Source organism: Heliconius melpomene, chromosome 1 (genome assembly GCF_056956725.1).
Source record: "Heliconius melpomene rosina isolate 202511_hmr_F chromosome 1, ASM5695672v1, whole genome shotgun sequence".
Lineage (NCBI taxonomy): Eukaryota > Metazoa > Arthropoda > Insecta > Lepidoptera > Nymphalidae > Heliconius > Heliconius melpomene.
Window position 1 is genome coordinate 1,678,855 of NC_140389.1, and position 22,029 is coordinate 1,700,883.

At 31.1% G+C, this 22,029-nt stretch overlaps 1 protein-coding gene across 5 annotated transcripts in view; it reads right to left on the minus strand.

Annotated features, from left to right (window-relative positions):
• LOC146540897 (serine/threonine-protein kinase MARK2) overlaps positions 1 to 22,029 on the minus strand; it is a 120,688-nt gene that overhangs the window by 79,423 nt on the left and 19,236 nt on the right. For 2 of the 5 annotated variants that reach the window (XM_085190107.1, XM_085190080.1), the window contains exon 2: positions 8,001 to 8,683. In XM_085190107.1, coding sequence (XP_085046233.1) covers positions 8,001 to 8,477 — 477 coding nt within the window. In that variant the 5' untranslated portion in view covers positions 8,478 to 8,683. Of the gene's footprint in view, positions 1 to 8,000; positions 8,838 to 22,029 lie in introns of those variants that run through there. The other 3 variants (XM_085190115.1, XM_085190098.1, XM_085190089.1) reach the window with 2 other exon arrangements.

Sequence of the window (22,029 nt, forward strand, 5' to 3'; positions counted from 1 at the left end):
TGTAAGATCTCTCGATGGATAATACTTGAAAGGTACCTACCAAATAGCAATATTACTTTTTGTATAGGGAAAATATTGAATTTCTCGATATATGAACCCTTGTAGCCATTGTAACGTATCTGTGTAACACCACACACACACACACACTGCGATAGCATGTTTATTATTTATCTATAGGTATCGTATACGTTCAACTTCCTTAAGAGAAAGTGTGTGTGGAAAGTACATAAAAATTATTTGATATTTTATGTATTATTAATATTGTTTCAAGTAAAGTATTAAGTGTAATATATTAACACAATTGATTGCTTCTATATTTTAATTGATAATTTGGTGTCTTTATGAGTATAAACTAATTTACGAAACCACTAGCGCCATCTAGCACACAATGGATGAAATATAAAAAATATTAAATATTTAAAGTATATATATTTCGAAAAAACACCAATTAAATATAGTGATTAAATATAGTGATATAAACAAATAAGTTAATATTTGAGACAAAGTCCAACAGTATGATAGCCTGTGAGCCGCATCTTGAGTCATCTACTCGCCACTAGATGGCGCGAGCTGACAAGTCTCAGTCGGATAATTCACATTACCATGCAAATGAGAAGTGTTCATCATATTTTATGTAATTGTGTATGCACTTATAAACCGGTAAAGCATATAAATGGAAATAATATTTATAATAATATCTATATAGCAGCAACACGATCGCATGGAATAACACACTTAACATTTAATGTTACAAAAAAAAGATTTTAGTTCGGAAATTTATTTAGGTACCTTAATTCAATGATTGCGTACACTGTACACTAGTTAATATAATATAAAAATATAATTGAATATATCATTTTATATTTTACTAGCGGCCCGTCCGCGTGAACTACATTATTATCAATTTCTGTCTCCATAAGTACCTACCTACGTCCTATAAGTGACGTCCATGCAAGATTTGAGACTCCTAGCATTTGTAGTAACGAAGTTTCATACAAACTTTCAACCCTAAAAAAAACCCCTTAGGAGTCGAATATTGCAAATTCCCGTCTTAGCGAGCACCTTGTTATTATATTATTAATTTCTAAGCCGGACAACAATATAACATAATAACAATATGTCATATTTGTCCATCATCTCGAATGTGTAATAATTTCAAATGTACTGAACACAGTCGTAGAACAGATTTTAATAGAAAGTCAGCAATCATTAAATAAAAATAAATTCTACGAATGAACAAACGAATTATATTTAATTGAATTTTATTAACATTAGAACAAGCTAACTTTTATAACAGGTAGGTACATTGATTATTCCATGTTACTATTTTCAACGGTCAAGTTATCTAACGTTTATCAAACTTACAAATTACAGACCTGTACGTGAAACCTTTAGCTAAAATAATTATTTTAGTTCAGAAACATAATTAATATAGTTAAATGTAATAACTTTTTTTTCATTTGACAAGATCTTGTCTGTTTATATATAATTATAATGTTTTTTCTAAATAAGCAACAAAAAGAGACTTTTCAAAAAAATATTCTATATAATCCAAATCCAACAATCAAAGTAACAACACAAAAAAGTACTCAGTTTATTTTAAAATTGGCCACGACTTTCTAAATCTATTGTGTTTTGAGCAAAATAAAAACTCGTTTGCGGTAAATTGACTCAGCGGACGCAATTGACAGCTATTTACATTTAATACTAGTTTTATTACGAACTTTCCCTCCATGCGTTCTAGTCATACAAGTTTATAGTATACAAAATATTTATATTACATAAATAATTAATAATATTTTAAGCTAGTGTGGCTGCCCATTTCATACAAAATCTTTGAACAGATCTGTACAACTATATTTAGTTCTGTTTTGTTGTTTAACCACGGCGCTATGTAATAACAATATCTTGTACCTACATATTTACATTTTTGATAAATAGCATGAGACGCAATGTAAGTATGTAAATAGTCTTCTTGCATATATTGCACATTTAATGTTTAAAAAAGTGCAAATACGACATTGTTGCATCAAAACATCTAATAAATGTATTTTATAATATACTAAATAAACAATGCTTGTTTGAGAAGGAACACGTGAACTAATCATATAAGTCATATACGCCTTTGTACGTATGACAGCTAAATTTCAAGTTCACTCAGTTATCACACTGACAACAGGCGGTGTGGCTTAGATAAGGTTGTATCAAGTCAACATTATAATTATGTAAATAGATTCGATTCTATTATAAATAACTTGTGTTTTTTAAGGTTTTATGATATTTGTATGTTATTCTCAGTAATATTAAGTCTGAATGCTGAAATAATGACTTTAATGATTGTCTTGAGGAAAATCATTGCCACAAACAAGATAAGTGAGCTTTTTTTAAGAAGCTTATGAAGACGCTATTATTTTTATTGTTATTGTAATTATTTTTAAATAAACACACGTTACATATATTTTATTCAACAAAAATCACACCCAAACAGTCCAAAGAGCAGCATAAACTATATTTTGACAGTTATTTTTGCACTACTTAGACCTTATTACGCAATTGTATTTGAAAATATATATATTTTTTAACTTGCATTTTGTATTTATCCAATTCCGATTGCTATGCCTATTTACTTTTATAGACAATAAATACCGTTTTAAAGGTTTCACAGTAAATGCCGCAAACTGTGGTAATATAAATATATCATAAAAAATATAACAACAAAATTAACCTAAAATAACAAAAAAATATTAATATCAACAACAAAATATTAAAGCTAAAATAACTGAAAAGACTGATTTATATACAATTATACGTCCCAACAAATCCTAAATCCGTCTGCATTGGTCCAGGAGGAGAGGCGGTTTAAAAATATCAACGCACGTGCGCTTACCTATTTATTATACGGCTATCAAAATATTTGTGTTAATTCAGTTTATGTACCATTTATTTAGTTCTTCTTACAAACTCCACTAATGTACATAATATGCTTTAATGTCATTAAATTGTAGAATTCATTAATTCATAAGTAAAATAAAGTTAATGATTAAATAATTAAATATATTTTTCCTATATTAAATAGATATCTACATATTACATAAACAATTTCAAGTTTACAGTGAGAAAGCTCGCAGTAATAACGAGAGGGGAGCATTTTCCATTTTTCATACTGAATAAATCGAATACAATGCAGAAATGCAATTTGCATAGCAGCGCCTCGGAGCAGCGAACGAGATATTTCGTTGCTATCATAAAACTTTAGTATCTACATTACTACCTAATTTTAGAATAGTAAAATAGAATTGCAATGTGTGAATAGTAAAATTATTCTAGAGATTTTAGTATGATCATGTAAGAAAGAGTGTTAAAGCCACCCATTTTGAAGAGCAGCTTCGCTTTTCATTATTCAAAGAGAATTTTCTTTAAAATTTGCATAGCAGCAACTATTATTTAAACAATAATAACAACAACTTAGGCTATAATATGATAGAAACGTATAATTATTTCAGACATTTTTAATATCGCTTACAAATAATAATTTTAATATGAAATATCGATTATACGACCTCAACCTGAACCACAAAAACCGCTAATCACTTGGGCCAACAGCTCAGCCAATTTAAAAAATTAGTCTACAAAGTTTAAACGAACATTTCATTGTTTATTTTTCCACCGAGTGGAACTGCTGTATACGCAATGGCGAAGCGAAGGTGCATGCACTCTTTCAGGGATCGCTTCCTGTGTGCAACGCCTTTTGAATAACAAATATATGCTGATTTTACGTTTGAGTTTTAAACGGATATATTTATATCAAATGGAAATACGGATTTATATAGATTATTATGTATAAGTAATAATACATACATCTAATATAAGTGTTATATATAATATAATTGCGTGTGTTTCAAGTTCAATACACACATAAAATGTGTAATAAAGATATTTTAATGATCGTTGAATCACAAAAAACAGTAATTGTAATTCAATTTAAGGTAATTGTTTTTCTTTAACAATAACACTATCTTATACACGTTCCTTTCAATACGTAGTTATTTTTACATTCGTTGTAATTTTAAAGCAAATAAATAATCATTTGTTACTTAGATCAATTTCAGTAACATCATTTCGATTAGGCAGCGTAAACAAATGGAACCAAGTATCACTCCGTTCAGACATTCCCGAGCATGTTACGTGGCGGAACACAACACCGCCGTTTGTCTAACATGTATAATATATAAATAAAGAAACACATCAATCGTGTATTTTAAACTGTAACAACAATCACAAAACATTTATACAGACGCCATACAAATTGCATTTAGCCACAGTGACTGTTCAAATCAAGTGCGGCATTGACATTTTTCCAGGAAACGAAGCGTATAATACAAGGTGGTAGGTAGCTTGCTGCAATCACTATTCTCGGAGAGCTGATTCAGTGTTATCTCCTGTTACCATATACCTTTTGTCTTAATCAATCGTCTGTATCATTTTACAGATATTTTTTACGTTGCAATATTTTAAATTATGACTATATAAAATATTTAGATAATGATTATTCTCCATTTTCCATATGAAATTGATATGTAAGAGGTCATCGTGGCACGGCAGTGGGACACTGTTCGATAAAGTGTGGAAGTAAGGAAAATATAAATTTTGAAAACATTCACAAAAACTTTCTTTTTTCAATGCTATCTGAAATAATGTCTTTACCTACAAGAATATACAGTTATTTCTTCTACATAGTGTTATTAACAAAATATAATAATAAATTCATGTTAAATACCCAATTTTCTTTGCACTTATTGGGTTTTACGTCATTTGAAATGAAAACTGGGGCGCTTGTGTTGCGCTTTCCAATTTAGAGCTAATTTCCGTATTCCGAAGCTTTATCATAGGTTATGTAAGTATATCACTGTCGAGTTGCCTAAAAATTTGATTATGTCGAACGGAACAAACAAACTTTACTAACGAAAATTTAAATTTTTTCATTGATGTACAGTATATTTCCTGTATTTTATCGTATAATAAAAAAAAATATTTTACCATAAGTACGTTTCGTACAATATTTTTTGATAACATCCCCATATACTAGGAGGTAAAGTATATAAGACAAAGTAGAACAAAAACAGAAAAAAGTCTCGAAAGTGTGAATTTTCTCGTAACAGCTATATCTACAATTTCTAAGCTTACAAAGATTATTAAGTAGCCGGCCATCCTAATGAATAGTTTGTATTAAACTTAAGTGAAATCTCCAAATTGGTAGCTAAGTTAAACGGGTTACTTCAAAACTATTCCCATTTTAACCTTTTAGGAGCTTATCGAAAACCATGGGTACAAAACAAACAAAACTGGTCTTAGATTAAATATCTACATGTTTGTTTAATTGAAACGTATTACAGAGAAAATTTAACACAAAATAAAATAAATAATGCAATGTTTTCCTCAACAAGTCCTTACCAGTTTCAGTCAAGTACCGTATGAGAATGGTTGTAGTGATGTTTATTCAGTTCTTTAATGTGCACCTATTTTAAACACGGTAGCGGAAACATGTACATAATAAATATAAATCTCTTCCGTTACTGAGTGACTGACAGACAACACACAACTGAAACTACGAGGCGAAGAACGAAAATTGTCAAGTAGATTCTTTGAAGAGAAAAAGACAGCATTTCGAAATTTTAAAAGAAACAAGAAAAGAAATACTATTTATTGTCCACACAATTACGATTCGTGTTAGTTATTATACTTATATCCGCAATTATCTCTCTATATAGTTATCATGTAAAAATTAACGAAGTGTAAATACATAAAAGATCGATATACGATAACTAATTTTAAAGCAATTTTTATATACAAGTACTACCTATATAATTTAATAATATCTTAATAATAACATAATTGCAGGTGCATTAGATGAGGGGCAATAGTTTTCGTTTCCCGTACAGAGTATATGTATGTATGTATTATGTATGTACATAGTCGAGGTTATTAAAATGTTTCGAATTTATTTTCCACTTCGACTTGAAATTGATTTGATTGCGGACTAACTGCGCTTCCTCGATATTCTGCAGTCATAAATTGGTGCCAACACTAGGGTTTTCACAGTAATTGTATACACAAACGATAACTTCATTTAAAAAAGTTTAATGTTAACACCATACGTTAATTTTTTTTTATCAAATATTTAAAATATACCTAAGACCTGAATCCTTATATGGACTTTCAAATAATTAACATAGTTTCTTAACTATTTATATATTTTCTAATGACAGAAACCTATAATAATTATTACTAAAAAATATAATACTAATACTCAAACAAATAAACGAAATATATAAAAAAATATTGAACAAACTATAATATAAATAAAATACAAACAAACCAGAGTCACCAACCCTACATATAATCGCTCCATTAGTCACACTATCACTTTTACACTAACCGAGTTTCATAATGCATTCAGCATGCACGCGCCAATACAATGCGGGACGAAAAATCCCCAAGATAGATATTTCGGATGTAGGTTAACGACCCTAGCGTAGGAGAGAGCTATCTCTTCATCTTCGGTACTATCGAAGCTTGTTTGTATGAAAATTGTGCAGTCAACTTTGCATAAAAGGTTCCATTTGAATTTTACTCGTGGAATTTCGCAATTGACTAGCAATGCAGCTAGCAGTTAAAAATCATATAATTATAGCAAATAGCAATGTTCGACTCGAGATACGATTGTTATGGGTTTAATTTTAAAATATTTTTGGTGCAACCGAACAAATCACGACAGACGATATGAATGAATACCTCCCCTCGACACGAAATATATCTGATACAGGCAAATATATGACATTAGTTCGCTTTATCAACTTCCGTTCATGTTAGTTGCATGAGAATAACAAAATAAAAATAATTCTTTTTAAAAAGTTGTTTAAACTTTCATATCCGGCATGCCATCTAATAACTGGTATAATACATACATATAGTATAATTCCATTATCCCCTGCTCCTTGTCACTATAAGTAAAGGTGAAGTCAATTAAGATTATTCTGAGTGACGCACGCATTCGTCACGCGATGAGCTATACTCATTTGAATAGAAATAACTATCTTTTAAACAAAGTACTAATTACTTTATCTTTTTCAAATAGCTTTTGTCGGTTGCAAAGGAAATTCTTTTAATATCAATTGATTTTAGCTAATTCTTTGAAAATTATTAAGAAAAAATTAATCTCTTTGTCCTTATGGTCAGTAAGACTTGCCTCTATCTTTCGCTACTGTTATATTATTTTTCTTAAGTAGGTATAACATAAGTATTTTTAACACAAGTATAGACTCCATTTGAACCTACACTAATGCAATATTGGCAAGTAATAAAAATTCTAAATTAATTTTCAACTTGACAATCATCAAAATAATACTAATAATAATAAATTGTTTCTTCCGCCGTTTATAACATTTTCCGTAATTACAAAACCACTAGGCGCTATACGTATCAAATATTAATTTCTGACGACCATCATATAACGATATGTCTTAAAAAACACAATCACGTTAAAATGACATAATACTATCGTAAGACAATATTGGTCGTTGATGCGACTGCGATAACAATGTGTATTTTATGTAAATTCAACACGAAATGTATAATTAACTATATTTAGAGCAATCTTTGTTTCATTAGTTCTAGTTTTATCTATTGATAAAGAAATTATCACTATCAGTGACGGAGAACAAATTAAAGTCAGTACAAACACGTCTCGCTGTGTTAGCATTAAATATTGTATAAAAACAAATGAACGCTACAAAGTATTTTCATTTTCAATCGTCGATTAAAAATTACTTCACAATGTAATTTTCGTTTCGAAAACCTCTCTCGACCTAATTAGCTTAACACGACGTAATAAGAGATTAAATAAATTGTTCGGGTTAAATTTTCGTCCAAGTTATATAAATTTTCATAAAAACTAAAGTAATATATTTTAAAACTTGCATTTCCTTAGTTCTCAATCTTACCTTATCTCTGTGGGAGTGTCGGTGATGGGTGACCGGGGGCGGATGCTGCGGCGGCGGCGGTACTTGACTCTGCCCAGTTACGACCACTGGCAGGCCGTCGACTATGGTCACCATAACCCGCTTGTCGGTGCTACGACGTCGTTCAGCTGAGTTCCTCCGCCGCCTCTGTTCATCCGCGACGGGCTTAGAGAAGACCGTTCGTCTGTCGAATCCTCGAGGATCGCCTTGGCTCTCCGCCGCTCTCGTCGCTGGTGTGTGACTCTTGGATCGTTTCAAGAGTCTCATCACGTGAGATTTCAGAGCATCGGGCTTGCTGACCGGCGGCGGTTCGGGCTTGTGCTTGTAAGATTGAGAGTGCGCGTGGTGGCGCTGCACGGACACCGCGTGACCCATCCCTGGTGGTATTACGTTGGACAAGCTCTTGACTGCGTAAGCAGCATCGACTTTGTTGCCAGCCACGCACGACACCTCGTACATTCCGAATCCTCTCGCTGTGTACCGTCGTCGGTACCACGAAAATATCAATGAACACCGGAATTATGCGGCCATTTGAGTTTTAATTCCGAGTAACACTGCAATCCTGTCACTTTACACTTTCCGCATATTCCAAACACTTGGTTTTTCAAATAGTCGATGCTTACATTTGTGTACGATCGTACGTGAGTGGGACCGGTTAAGGAAAACTACAAAACACCACACTGTTTACAGTATAAGGAATAAACAAAGTGAGTTCATGTAACTCAACGACAGTCGCTCCATTCACAAATTGAGATATTTATTTAAAGCAGTAATTGCAACCGAGTGGAGGACCTACGCGGTCGCGTCCTACGCGTGCGGGTGTCGGCGTCGTACTGAGACCGAGAGTGGGTCCTCGCCGGAGTTAGTGATCGCCCAATGATACTCGAATGATAAGAGAGATACATATTTGTACTGCACTAAAGGTCAATGTTTGAGTGAAGTCACGCCAATTGATGTAATTGTAAACAACAAGGTTACGAGATGACGTCCACGACGACGAATTAATCACTTAAAGCTTAGCGGGCTCGTTGAGAATAATTTTGGTTATATTAGCACAAGTGGTATTACCGTTCCTAATAAAGATCGACAATAGTTCCAGACGGTGCTTGATTAATACATAATGATCATCTCATAGAGTAGGTACCATCGTAATCGTTTCAATGATACTTTGTAATGTTTTTATACCTACATTCATACAATATGCGAGAGGTTCTAAAAGGAGTAAACCACGCCAGGAAGTGTCGCAAAAACATTTAATATTCGCCCTAAACTTGAAGACAATGCGAGGGCCAAACCGCTGTATTGTGTTTCGTACAAAGGAATTTTAAGTGAATTCCGTGTTTCACCTTACCTAGAAATTTATTTTGTCAAGATGACATTTCTATTTAGTATTTTAATAACTAATAAATGACTTCATAAATGATTTTGATGATGATGACGTAATTCTACTTATAAACTCGTAACACTGTCTTATTGTCTACGATAGCTAGTATATACATAAAATATCGATTTTCTCTCTTGGTATAAGCACTAAGTATATTTTCAATAAGACTCAAACAAGTCGTAACATGATTACAACACTAAAGTACATTTAGTACAAATATAATTTACTCCGGACCCGTAAAACTACTTTTCTGCGAAACAATAAGACCCAACAAGCGATTCGAATAAGTCATGGAGTGATTACATAATTGTAATTACTTGCTTTTGATTTTGATTAGATATAAATATTTGACTTGTAATAATATTCTTTATTAATTCCGCAATCTGGTTTTCTAGAGGGATGATCTATAGAATTTGATTACTAATTTATAAATTCATTTCCAGCCAGGGCAAATTTCAAAATTATTTTTTTAATTAATTAATTTACACATTAAAGGACTAAATATTTACTAAATAAACGATAAAAATATAAGCCCAAGACAAACAAAACTAAACAATAGACAACTACTCTCATTAACTAATCAATTGTTCCAAATAGCATCGAATGAATCATACTCTCTGTACATTTGCCCACTTAGTATTTGGAGAAATTTAGTGAAAGCGCACGCGCACCGACTTGATGACACGCCAATGACAATCATTCGCTATTTTACGCACTATTATAACTATAATATATATATTTTTATTAATAAAGTAAAATAATATATCATACTGATGTACGTTTACTTAATACGTATAATCTATAAAAAAATTTATCTAACTTTTTCTCGGTAAGGTTGTTGTAATGATTAAAATCTTAGAGTAAATGCTAAAATAGTTTAGCATTTTTTCAAGCATATAAGGTAGGCAGAGAGTTAAGATACTCCTTTCCCCATTTTGCGAGACATTGCATTTTGAGTAGCGGAACTCAACGTTGCGCCTTATCTACCACAGTGAGAAAATGAATATAATTATTCTCAACAGCGGGGCTGCATCACGATGCCCTATTTAAATAATAACAAATACATATAAAAACTAATAGATTAGCCTCTAATGACTAGACGTTGCGTCTACATATTCTCTATGCGTACGACAAAGGCGCGCGGCCATTTGTTCTCAGAAGTCACGGCCTAGTTGTATTGAATTATTTCATTATAGACACGCCGAAGGGAATGATTAATGAATGAATACACCGACACTTCGCTGATGTTATGTAAATGATTGTATTCACAAAATTTAAATTTCTTTTGCCCCGGTGTCCAGTACCTGAGCTACGGACACGCTCAAGTTTCACTTTACGCAATAGTTCAAAAGTCATTTATTTATTTTTATTTAGTTTCTATTTATAATGTTATTTATAGTTCTTTTCTAAGTCCACTATTCAAAACGTAATATCATGTAACGAATATAGCTCGCTACAAGTCACAGGCCTTACTCTTAACTTACTAGATTTATTCTATCTCTCTGTATTTCTTCTATATACATCTTAAGAAAAAAACACGAAATAAATAGAAATAAAACCATGTCTATAAAAACACATTTCGTATTAATAAAAAATATATTTAACCTTACTCCACAATGATATTACACAAAAACACTTGTTTAACGCATTGCACATTTAAAACATAAATTAAATGTAATCGCACTCGCACTCGAGTGTAACATTTTTAACTTATAGAGTGACGGCCAACATTAATTACATTACGGTCCATAACTCATCGGGCAACCGAAATCTCACCCGGCTACTTCACGAATGTAAAACAAATCATGCGAATTAATCGTAAGACGTCGTTGTCAGTTACGTTTTTTTTAGTATACGAATAAAAAAATATAAGATACGATTTAATAATATTCGAAGGAGAATGGATTTCATAATAAAAATATACATATGTAATTATAAATACTTAGCGTAAAGGAGAAACACGCCAAGATTTACTTTTAAAGGTTATTCAAGTAAAATGGCAATCAATTTTAGAAATCAGCTTTATAAAATCTTAAAAATGTCTTTCTTCTATAGCTTCTAAAAGTTTTCAGTATTTTACTATTTTATTTCAAAATCTTGTTAAAAGATTACTCAATAAAACACATCATATTATTAAAGAAATAATAAAACATACAAATAAAAATGTACACATCTTCAAAGAACATTCGTAAATAGTAAATCTATAGTATGAATGAACTAAACAAAACAAAGCTCACTTTCGTTCACCCGAAGCCAATAGATCATTCATCTCTTACGGAATATTTGTAAACAAATCCACCTAATCTCATTTCAGTCTATTTATTGAAACTATAGAACAAATTGATGATCAGATAACGCGTTGCCATAGTAACTTTACACAAAGGCGTATATATAGCCAAACATATTAGGGTAGTGTGTCTCATATTTATTTTATTAATCTAATATATTTCTTATGCATTATTATTAAAAAATATTACCATTCTGCTTTTATTCTTTTAGATAAACTATAGTTGTGCCAAATTTCATACTGTTCGCAACATTTTCGTACAAGGGGTACAAAGTTTTTACTTCACGTATAAATTAATATAATAGATTTCACTATATATTCGGTGTGTGTTGTATTACTTCAGACGGTAAAACGCTTCCTGAACGAACAATCAGGAAGTTTAGAACTCGAAAATAATCGAATAGTACAATTTGTTAGTTGATTTCTTATAAAAACAAAATTTAATATTATTTTGGTAACAAAAATTGATTTGACTTTGCAAGAACTAAGTTATAACTTTGTTTATATGAATGAAATCATATTGAGTTAGAAAGAAATACAACCGAGAGAAGGTTAAAAATATCCCTTTACATAATATATACGGACAACTCCGTATTGTATCATAATAACCTATACTTAATTACGTACAAAGTGTTTATTATTACGTAACTTGGGAAATCCTTTTTGCAAAACCGTCTAATAATTTCCTAGAAACGTAGTTAAAATGTCTAATCACTAATGGATACTTAGATGATTAAAATTTTCCTGCCTTTAAAAAATATTTAATCTGGCAAACTTTATAGAGACGCCTAATATTAAAGGAACTGCGAATGATTTTAAGAACCACTTTTACAAATTCTGTCTTTAAAAACAGTATTAAAACATGAAAAATACTATAAAATTTTATTTACTTTCGTATTGAAGTGACACATACGTACTTATATCATCGCGTTAGTTGAAACGTTCTTTCATTTTATGCTGTCGGGGACGCTTCCTGCAAAACATCCGTAGATATTCGACAGCCTATTATAAGACCCTTGTCATTCCCACCGACCGCAGTGAATACGCTTTTGTGTGCGATATATCTTGTATCAACTTTGTGATTCGTCCTGTAGGTACATATATACATAGGTATATTTTGAAATATAATGTACTATTTAAGATCGAAAGTAAACACATCAAGTACAAAAGTTCGTGTTTTTTTAAACCTTTTATTTTCAATAACTAAATTTTACATCTAAGTAACAGTACATACCTTCTATAATAATATAAGAATAATTTTAAACAAAATAAACTATAACATGAGATAAAATAAAATCTATCACATCTCTTTAAGTAAAACATAAAAACGCTACGCTCTAAAGCTTGAAGCATTATGTTGAAGTAAGGGTAAAAGTTTAATCAGCTAGTACTAATTCGTTCCCAGTAGCAATTACTCAACGAGGCAAGTGCGAACACCTAAGATCTATCTCCATACAATATATTGCACACTTAAAAAGACCTAAGTGACCTAATTATCACAAAATCTCTTCACTTTAACTTTACATTGTACCGAGGATATAGCCGGTTAGGCACAATACACAGGGATTATCGAAGTATCCTTTTCCACCAGTGGTAGTCGAGACCGAGCACTGTGAGGTTTGGAGGTGAAATCATTTTATTTTTATTTTTTTATTTTTTTTTTTTATTTTATTTAATAGGAAGCCAACGTTGTATACAATAATAATTCAAATACTAAAAACAAAAACAATCTTACGCGAGTACGACATTAATTGTATACCCCACTTACAGGCTAACTTGACATGCATGAAATAAAAAAGAAAAAACAGAAAACAAACACAATACAAATCATTCTACACTAACATTACTTACACATCATATATATATATATATATATATATATATATATATATATATAAAATAATAATTTATATAAAGTATAATAAAAATAAAAAACTTATAAGTACTATAAAAGAAACAGAACACAAAAATTTTACAATGATTTTACCTATTAAAAAACATAACTAATAATTTCAAGTTAATCGATAATTATTTTTTAAGAGAAAACATATTTTTTTTTGTTTGCAGTTTGAAAGATGATATAGATTGTTTAAATATATCTAAACCTGCTTTTTTGAATATGCTGTTATATAATATTAGACTTCTATTTAATGGAGCTGCTTTGCCTATGTTACTCCTACAGAAACGCACTTTAAAAGTGTGCTTATTTTTATTGTGGCTTCTAGAATTGTGCCTTGGTACTGCTAAACCTATTCTGTGTAACAAATTTGGACTATCTATACCCCCATTTATAATCTTATGTAAGAAGCAAAGATCAAGTAAATCTCTACGATTAGATAAAGAAAGGGCATTATAAAATCTTAAGTGATCGGAATAGCTTTTAGTTTGTTTCAGCAAGTTATCTTTGTAAGCCAATTGACGTAAAAATCTCTTCTGTACTCTTTCTAATCTGTTTTCATGTGACTTGTAATGAGGATTCCATGCAATAGAACAATATTCCAGCTTACTACGTATTATAGAGTTAAATAATGTTATTTTGGTACTAGATCTTTTAAATTCTTTTGAGGCTCGCAAAATGAAACCTAGCAGTTTTAGTGCCTTTTTTATTATGTCGTCTAAGTGTGGAATAAAACTTAACTTATTGTCTAATATGATCCCGAGATCGCGAATTTGGTTGACTCTTCCTAACATATTTCCATTTATAAAATAGTTAAAGTTAATATTTTTAACTTTACGGCTAAATGTTAAAATGTAACATTTGAGATGATTCATTTTTAAGTTATTATTATCACACCACAATGAAAGTCTATCCAAGTCTTGTTGTAACTTAATCGAGTCGGCTATGTTATTAATTTTGCTGTATATTTTAAGATCGTCAGCATATAATTGAAATCTACTATGCCTAAAACAGTCGTGTATATCGTTTATAAAAAACCCAAACAATGTGGGGCCAAGAATGGAACCTTGAGGGACACCAGAGGTCGCAATAAACGTTTGCGACAGATATCCCCCTAAGACTACATTCATTTTACGATTCAACAAGTAAGACTTAAGCCATTTAATTAGATTGCCATTGATACCATACACACTAAGTTTATTTAATAAAATACTATGATCGACGACGTCGAATGCTTTGGCGAAGTCTGTATAAACGCAATCTACCTGTTCAGAATTATCCAACGCCATAGCTAAATCATCAACAACTATTGCCAAGTTCGACAGAGTGGATCGTTTTGTGATAAAACCATGTTGATTTTCTATAATTGCTGATTTCATGTGCCACGTGAGCACTGGACAAATTAATGACTCGAATATTTTAGAAAAAACTGACAATATGGAAATTGGTCTATAATTTGAAATATCTTTTCTATCACCGGCCTTAAAGACGGGGACAACTTTTGCAACTTTCCATGAACACGGGAATTCACCTACACATAAAGATTTATTAAATAATAAGAATAGAGGCTTAGCTAGATGGACAGCACACTGTTTAACAAAAAAGGGAGGAATATTGTCCGGTCCGGCGCCTTTATTTGTATCAATACATTTTAATTTATCGACAATATCCTTCTCTTGGATGTTTATTTTTGACAACTCTGAAGTGCAATTTAACAATGTAGCTTTATATGGATGAAGTGTTGTTAAATTTTGTGAAGTATACACACTTGAGAAGTGCGTTGCAAATTGATTGCAAATATCAGATCCATTGGTTGACGAAACGCCGTTCAAAGTCATCAAAGCAGGGAAGTTGCATTTGTTAGATCGCTTCATCTTAATATAAGAGTAGAAGAATTTTGGATTAATTTTAATATTATTTTCAACGTTAGTAATGTAATTTTTATATTCTAAGTTTATAAGAATTTCACACCTCTCTCTCAATATTTTGAATTCAATTTCGTCCAACGGATTACCGTATTTTTTAAACTGTATCCTATATTTATTTTTCTCCGCAAGCCGTCTTTTTAATTTTTTTGAGTACCATGCTGGATAAGGTGAATTTTGCTTAACTACTTTTTTCTTAATGCATTTATCTATAATTTTTCGTATTTGTATGTAAAAGATATCAGTCATTTCATTAACATTGTCACATTTACTAAATAAAGATTCCCAATCTATATCTAGAAGAAATTTGTTTATTTGTCCATAGTCCGCATTTCTAAAATCGTGCTTTATTATAGTATTTGTAGCTAATAATGAATCATCGTAGTCTGTTCTAAGGTTGATATCTAAAGGCGGATGAAAATTATCCACAGAGCATACAGAGAAATTACTTTTCTTTACCTTTATATTATTGATTGTACCAAACACAAGATCTAATGTTTTACCATATGCATTACTGACGCAATTAAATTGAAATAGATTTGTTAATGCCATGAAATCACTGATGATGGATACTGCCTTACTGCTATTGCTTGGAGTTAATATACAAGTGTGATCAGCAGAACTCCATTTCAATGACGAGATATTAAAATCGCCAACAACAACAGTATGTGATTGTTCGTTAACTATTATTTGTTCAACATTCTGTGTAAATTGTTCAAGAGTGGAAATATTGAGTGGAGAGGGAATATATACAGCACATATATAAATAGATTTTGAATTTAAAATTATATTGACCCAGATATCTTCACAGTTGGTTTCCCACGAGCTGACCCTATAACATTTAAACTTTTTTAACACTGCTATTAAAACTCCTCCTCCATCCAATTTACAAGATTGACCAGATTCACGGTCCCTACGAAACACATAGTATCTATCATCTATTAACTCATTATTCAGTACACCACAATTAAGCCAGGTTTCTGTAAAAATTATTATATCGTAATTTGAATTAAGGACAGAAAGATATATTTCATTTGTTTTTGTTCTCATACCTCTAACGTTTTGATAAAATATATTAAAGTGATAACTCATCTTTTTTTTACAATCAAGAAGCAATACTTGAAACAGTCTTTATGCTAAAGTAACTAAGTGGTCCTTAGATTTCACTAATAATTTGTCACTTGAAATCGATTTTCGTAAAAATATATTGCCGTTACGCGACCAAACAAAACGATAATTTTTTTCTTTGGCAAAAATACGAGCTGCAGCGTAGATAGTTAGCTAGAATATATAGTTAGCTAGAATCGTACATACTGTATACTTATGAACATAAAAGAGATAAGTAAAGATGACAAGATAGTATTTATTTTAAAAAGAACTATTAAAGTTACTTTAATACTATTAGAAAGCAATAATTTATATATTTCATTACATAAATGAGTCCAAGAGTCAACATATTAGTTAACCTATTTAACAGCTACATAATATAATGAAAGGGTTTTAAACTACTCAGCCGGTGAACAAATGTTTGTCCTTAAAACAAACAGTGGGAAGGGCCGAATCCGCAAACTTCTGACTTAACTAGTACAAAGTTTTCAAACATACATTCATCGGCAAAACCATCTTTGATTGGATAAGTATCTTTAAACAATTAATTTGATTAAGTTTCATGAACGTAAAAAACTAGATTTAACGAATAAAATACAGAAATATATAGGACTTTTACATCGGCACGACGAAAAGACCTTGGCGAAAGTGAAATTAAAAGAGAACAAAAGGGTTGAAAATGAAAATAGCGCAAAACCACGAGAATGGAAATAAGTAGAGACGTTGAAATAATGATCAGGCACGCGGCTGCAGGTAACGGGTGCTATTTGTAAAGATGAGCCTCGGCTAATGATATAGGGGGAAAATGTTTGTTTTCGTCTGCGACCGCTGCCACTCTGTAGCTTTGTGTAAGCAATGAATAGTACAGAATATAGTGTGGGTAAAGGTAAACATTTAGTTCCTTTTACGTTTTCAGTCTGTCATTTGTAATAACTACGTAAACAGTTTATTTTATTATATTATATTTGAACTAGCTCTAAAAACTAGTGTAATACTTGTTGAATCTCGATAGCAGTAACAAAACTCGTTTGGGCATGTCATTATGGATGATATAAATGATATCAAATAATGTTGTCACACACCTGTTGGCGATACGTGTCGCCAGATTTCATTGGACTAGCTAGACTACACTATTAAAATTCTTTAAAATATCTAGGTGGATGGAAACTGAGATAAGATACGTTCTTGCATATAATAAGTAAGAAACAACAGCTGCCTACCGTGCATCTTAGAAACCACTCAATGAAAAACGTTTATTCACATTATAAATTGTCTCTGATTATAATTTAATGGTTTCGATACGCTTGAGAACTTAACATTTTAATTTCAGGTTATCGACTGAACAGAATACTACATCGTCGCAACAACGAGACATTCTGGACTCCTATTATATATTTATAAGTTAACGATATTAAATTAAATAATATAATATTTTTATCCAAATGAATTAACGAACAGTCATTTCTAAAGAATTTGCTTGTGCATTACATAAAGTTTGCATATGGTACGCCTGTGGCAACAGTCTAATGGCACTAGAGAGAAATATATAAGGATTCTGGCAATAGGCCAAGATAATAGAAATACAAATTTATCGGGACTTAGACTAGGCCAGTCCTTATACTTCCGGTTACTTGTAATTTAAAACATATTTACGTGTTCAAATATTACAATGACGACTGATTTTTATAGAATTTCCAAAACACTTATATGAGTTGTACATATAAGTCAAATATACATATTTCACTTTCAGTTATATCAGAAGCCAGCATTACAGCGATGAGGGACTATATATACTAAAAAGCTACCGTGTTTTTTCGTTTAATTCACCGGTGTAGAACACAACACTATTATAATTTAGCAATAATGTGCTATAAATAAAAAAGACAACCGGTTTCCCACACTGACAATGATATTTTTAAGGTCACAGGTACAAAATTGTTTACATTTTTAAAATTACATTAATACGTTAGCATTTATATAATTGTCATAATATATTATAATGAAGGATGCCAGCGAGTGGCAAATTTAAAAAATAAGGAAATATTATATTAAGCATTGTATTAAAACAATATTCGAACTATTTAGTTGGGACATGGACATACGATATTTTTGTTTACACTATGTTTCTGCTGACTCTATACTCATGTAAATGCAACAAAATTACCTTTTAATCAATTATTTAATATTTGTTAATTTTTTTCACACAAATAGAAATCTAATCTGCGATCCATACATTATAACAGTTTGCTATTTCAAAACGTATAATAACGTCCAATTACGTAAAAAAAAATTACAACTTTCAGATGCCCAAAGCAATGATAAATAGGTTGGCTCGAGGCCAAAAGGGCCTTAAAGTAAATTAAGAATAACATCATAACGTATTCATTCATATCATTTTATTAAGCTTCTATTACTAAAAATAACACGCAAGTTTTATATATTCATGTAATGTTATATGTATTTGAAATCTTTGTATTGCATTTAGAAATAGCAAGTAAACATAAACATTTATTGTTGTTTGTTTTATTATATAATTTTTGGTCAATAACCATTTTATTAAAAGTAAAATCTTAATACATTAATGACACTTTAAATATAAAATCAGGGGACCAATATTAGAAGTTTAAAACACTCCGTATCCTAGTTTCCGGCTAATTTTGAAAGATAATGCGTGATGCACTAGTGGGATCGAGTCTACAACCGTAGCGTTTACAATAGGATGATGTTCGTAATAGCCGTAGTAAATGAAAAGAGTATCCATTTATCTAAAAAAATCATTCTAACTATAATTATATAATTACAACAATAAGAAATGACTAAAAAATCTGTACTTAATATGATCATTTAAAAAAACGTAAAATCCGTGCACTGTAAAGCTTAAAACATGAAGTTGAATATTTTATTACAGCTACATTAAGTCATTACTAACTTTAACAGGGCAATTTCAACATTTTATGAATATTTTTTAAATAATTATTTGGTATATTTAAAAAAAAACAATAAAAAAGAAAACTAATATCATCAACTAGAATATTTTAATGTAATTTCATAAAAAGAAAAAGCCGCCAGACAGAGTACAGACAATTTTGAAGATTATTTGGGAATCTCAGGAAGTCTGCCAAATATCCGCTGTCTTGAAACGGAAACTGCTATCTCTTAAGTCGGTAACTAAGCGGCTAAACCCTTCAAGCTGGCTGATATATACGAGATAGTTTCAGCAGGAACTTAGTTGGCGCTTCGTATAATCTATACGTGAAATATTTCAATCATTTTCATTTTAAATTATTAACCTTGAGGCCGTCGTCGGGTTCGATTCCCACTCGACACGCACTGCCTCAAAAAATCGGCGGAAAATAGAGAACAGCGTGTCCCAACACTTGATTCCCTCTGCTTACCCTGCTATAATATAGTATACGTGGGATACAGCATAAAGCTGAAGAGACAAAAATATCTTGACGTATAACGCATACTATAGAGTAGGCAGAGAGTTTATGATAATTATTCTATTAAATAATTTACCTAATATAACAAACAACGTTTACAATTTAATAAACATGAATTAAAATAAAGTTACTCATATAATTTCTGGAATTTAGATGCATTTCTTTAGACAATATACAGAGGCACTAGAATTCTCCTCTCTTTAACACCACTTATAAAGGTACAAATTGAATGAGGTTGTTAGCGGAGCTTGAAAATTGCAAGAAAAAGGGGATTCTTTTTTCTTTTTATAGTCACGTTTGGATTTGTAAAGGGGATGAAAGAGTTATAATGGTTTTCGTATTAAATCAATACTTTCATATGAGAAAAAGATATGAAAGTGTACCGTACATTACGCTTGTTATTATCGACATACAAGATTAATTTCAGTAAGCAATATAAATACTACCTACTTATCTTTAAGTTACATTTCTTTTATTTAACTCAATTTATAAGGCAAATTGAAATCGTAAAAAGACTAGTTTGTCAAGCATTTGAACCCACAACTATAGAATTCAATCAGGCACTCCTTAACCAAACCACGACAGCATCGACATCTCGTATAATGTATCATTAAGGTATTGACATTTAGCAATACCAAAGCAACGCACAACTACTCGTAGTTTCGAAGAGGACTGCGACATCGTAATCGGACGTGCGGTTCGATTCTGTTCACGCTCTGTTTCACAAGTGTGCCGGCCGTACAAAGGTATGGGCGTCGGAGGGATTCATCGAATTATTGTATAAGCATCGCAGTATCGTGCGCTACTACGAGTGCAGTGAGACAATATACTTATAGGATATAATTTATAGTAAGTCGTAAAGTTGATAAGATTTAAGGAACATAAAATGTTTAAAATTGTAAACGCGACATGTTCTAGGTTCGATTCTAACTCAGGGGAATGTAATATTTAATATTTTCATTTTCTCGCTTTGATAACGAGTCAAAACAGCTGCATTGAGTTCCGCCACTCAACGTGCAGTGTCTCCAGGTTCTCAGGTTACGGCCTACCCTGCTATATGGGGGACACATAGCGTGAAACTAAGAAAATATTATAAGAAGGCGTGTTTATGTACTTATTAATTATATTTTTTTGGGCCAAGACAGTTTCCAAATATATAGTAAAAGTAAAACTATAAATTATAAAGGCTTTATTACATACACCAAGTAGTAAATACAGTACAAAACGTATCGTTTATCATAATGTCAGAGTTCCGTTGTAGTAATTCGAAAGAATGTGCAGATAATACGCTCGTTCTAAAGCAATTACCATATTTCATTATCATATCTCGTAGCTAGTTGGGCTAATCTAATTATGCTGAGACTTAAATTGTGGGCGAAGCAAATTCTAAAGAGCATCTGGAAAAGACGCACAGGAAGATAGCTCGACTAGACTCATTAGTAAGACTGAGAGTCTTAGTGAAAATATTGTTACATACAGAAATGCTATTATTATATAATGATATCTCGTTAGATTCAGAAAAAGCATTATGTTAAATGTTATGAAAAAATCGTTACAAAAATATTTTACATAAAACATTTACTACAAAGATATAAATTAGTAAGGTAATCAAAATCCACCGGATGGTATTTATCTAAGGGACAATTAAAAGAATTAATGGGTATAAGATAAATTAGTACACTTAAGGTAAAGTTGGCACGTAGCGAGCAGCGAGACAATAATGTAGCGACACAAAATAAATCCCAAAAACAAGATTAAAAGGTAAAATGTAGCTTCGGAATGGTTTTCCGATGACTATAACAGCGACGTTGTAAATTCATTGCCTTTACGAGTACGTTCACTACGTAAGTCACCACGTACATGTACTAAATCTTATATTTCTAGTGAAGACTTCATTTTGAAAATAAATATTTTCCTAAAAGAATAGATGAGATATATAATTACTTACTATTATTATCTTAAGAAAAG